Here is a 2,591-nt window from a genome sequence, read left to right as displayed (position 1 = left end):
GGTGTCTGTGTGTGTGTGTCTGTGTGTGTGTCTGTGTGTGTGTGTGTGTGTGTGTGGGCTAGAGTGTATCAACAAGGCTAAACTGGAGGTGAGTGTGTGTGTGTGTGTTTGAGTGAGTGTGTGTTTGAGTGTGTATGTGTGTTTGTGTGTGTGTATGTATGTATGTGTGTGTGTATGTGTGTGTGTTTTAGGAACTACATATCCCTTTTGAAAAGTCACTGGGATATTACGAAGCATTGTGAATGAACATTAGGTCCGTATGATATTACTGAGTTGAATTTAGGATGTTTACTCTTTTCTTCTTTCTTTTCCGTGCAGGTTGAAAAATCTCGAGACGAAGCGAAGAATCAGAACGCTGGGCTTGTTCAAGAGAGGGACTCGCTGCAGCAGGAGCTGTTCACGATAAAGAGCGACTCACAAACCAACAACATCAAAGTGGACGAGATGAAGAGAGAGGTTTGAATTGTTTTGGGGGTTTTTTTTTCATGTAGAACCTAGAAATTTGAGGACCTAACGACCTGTACCAATTTGCACGCCAACAAATGCACCTCTAGAGGGTTTTGCTCCTTCTTTTTTATCAAACATTTATCGTCATTATCTCTCATGTTTAATGGGGGATTTTTCATCATGTTTTATGGGGGTTTTTATCATGTAGCATAGTAACATGTTTTATGGGGGATTTTTCATCATGTTTTATGGGGGTTTTTATCATGTAGCATAGTAACATGTTTTATGGGGGATTTTTCATCATGTTTTATGGGGGTTTTTATCATGTAGCATAGTAACATGTTTTATGGGGGATTTTTCATCAATGTTTGCGGGGGGGAGGGGGGTTAAAATGTGTTTTCTGGGCTGTTGTTGTTTTTTTTTAAAATCATGTTCTCTGTGTGTGGTTTCAGCTGGAACAGTTCCAGAAGGAGTCTGAGAAGAAGGCAGAAGAACTGATGCAGAAGTCCCAGACAGACGCAGAGCTCATGTCACACGAATTGTAAGACTGGCTTCTCTTTGTGACGCATTTCTGTTGTATTGGGAGAAAAGTTGTGTTGTGTGGTGTTCAGGAAGGAGGGGGGGATGTGATGAGATGGGGTATCCTTGGGGGTTTTTTTTGTGACATTGCTTCAAAGGGAAGTTTCGTGGGTGGTTGGCATGTGTTCTGGTGGGGTTTGCTCTTTCTTTCTTATCAAACATCTATCGTTCTGATCTCTCCTCCTTTTTTGTGTTTGTTACTCTCTTGTGACACCTCTAATCTTCGGCACTTATATGACCTGATTGTGTTGCAAGTACCGAAAAACTACTAAAACTGTTGACTGTGGCTTCTCATCTGTGGTGGTCAGGCAATCGGTGAAGACGTCGCTGCATGAGATGACGGACAAGGTCACGTCGAAGGATCGGGAGATTGCCGCTCTTAAGGAGGAGCTGGCCCAGAAAAACAAAGCAGCGCAGGACAGAGAAGTGGTGAGTTTTTGTTTACTTAAGGGGAGACCCAGGTCTGTGAGTCCAGAGAATGTCGATAATAATTTTCACAAAATCAATTTTTTTGGGTGGGTTTTTTTGCGGAAGAAAATACTGTGACATCTGTTTTATTGGGTCACAATTACAAAACTTGAAAAAACCGCGCCCTAAATGACCTACAAGGGCGTTTGAAAAGTGCATGTTGAACTAAAAGTCCTTGAAAAATTCATGTTTTTTCTGTTTTTCTCAAAAACCTGCTTTTTGACATAATTGACCTCCTTAGTGCAAGGAGTTTCCAAAACCTACTGAAGCGAGAAGCTTCAAATTTGGCATACAAGTGCTTTAAGATCTATTCTGGAAATGTATGTGAAGAAATTGAGAAATATTAGCAATTTGTGGAAATATTCAAATTTTTTGTAACATATACCGCAAAATTTCATCAACTGACTCACAGGGGTCCACTGACTTTGGGCTCACTTTTTTTTTTTTAAGTTAGGTCAAAATCCCCGCATAGATCTACAGTCCATATAGATTTGTACCTGTGTGCCAAATTTCAGACTAAAGTTTCGATACTTTCTATGAAATTCTTCTGCACTAAGAAACTTGTTTGAAAATCCGAGATGGCCGCCACAGAGACTAAGTATTTCAGAAAAATAATCAACACATTCACCCTTAGTACATCCTATCTAGCTATGAACTTATTGCACAATTACATGAGAGTGACTAAAAGTCATTCGTTTAGAAAATTTTTCCGGGAGTGTACATCTCCGGTCCTCATTTTGTCTAAAGCCAAAGGTTGTAACGTCTACAACTTATACAACAATTGACTTATCATTTTCACTTTTTGTCTGTTAACAGTTGGCGAAAGAAAAAGAAGTATCATTTTCACTTTTTGTCTGTTAACAGTTGGCGAAAGAAAAAGAAGTATCATTTTCATTTTTTTGTCTGTTTCAGTTGGCAAAAGAAAAAGTGGAATTGTTGAAAGAACAGGAGGTGGCACAGGAAAGGTCAGTGTGGCAGCTCGCCCTGTGTGTGTTTTCTCTGGGGGTTTTATACCGTAGTTGTAGTTTTGTTCTTTTGGTTTTTTGGTTTGTTTTTTTACTGTTTGGGGATTTGAAATTTTTACATTTCTTTTTTCA

General features: G+C 39.4%; 1 protein-coding gene across 1 annotated transcript in view; it reads left to right on the top strand.

Annotated features, from left to right (window-relative positions):
• Nucleotides 1-2,591, top strand: part of LOC101851586 (CAP-Gly domain-containing linker protein 1) — a gene marked incomplete in the record, with an annotated part of 91,891 nt that overhangs the window by 67,338 nt on the left and 21,962 nt on the right. Inside the window, 5 exon segments of the mRNA XM_035970823.1 lie at nucleotides 70-88; nucleotides 319-456; nucleotides 900-988; nucleotides 1,335-1,455; nucleotides 2,407-2,459. Coding sequence (XP_035826716.1) covers nucleotides 70-88; nucleotides 319-456; nucleotides 900-988; nucleotides 1,335-1,455; nucleotides 2,407-2,459 — 420 coding nt within the window.

The sequence above is a fragment of the Aplysia californica genome, unplaced genomic scaffold (assembly GCF_000002075.1).
Source record: "Aplysia californica isolate F4 #8 unplaced genomic scaffold, AplCal3.0 scaffold00324, whole genome shotgun sequence".
In the NCBI taxonomy this organism is placed as follows: Eukaryota; Metazoa; Mollusca; class Gastropoda; order Aplysiida; family Aplysiidae; genus Aplysia; species Aplysia californica.
Note: the sequence above shows the minus strand (reverse complement) of the source record. Positions and strands in the feature narration are given on the sequence as shown.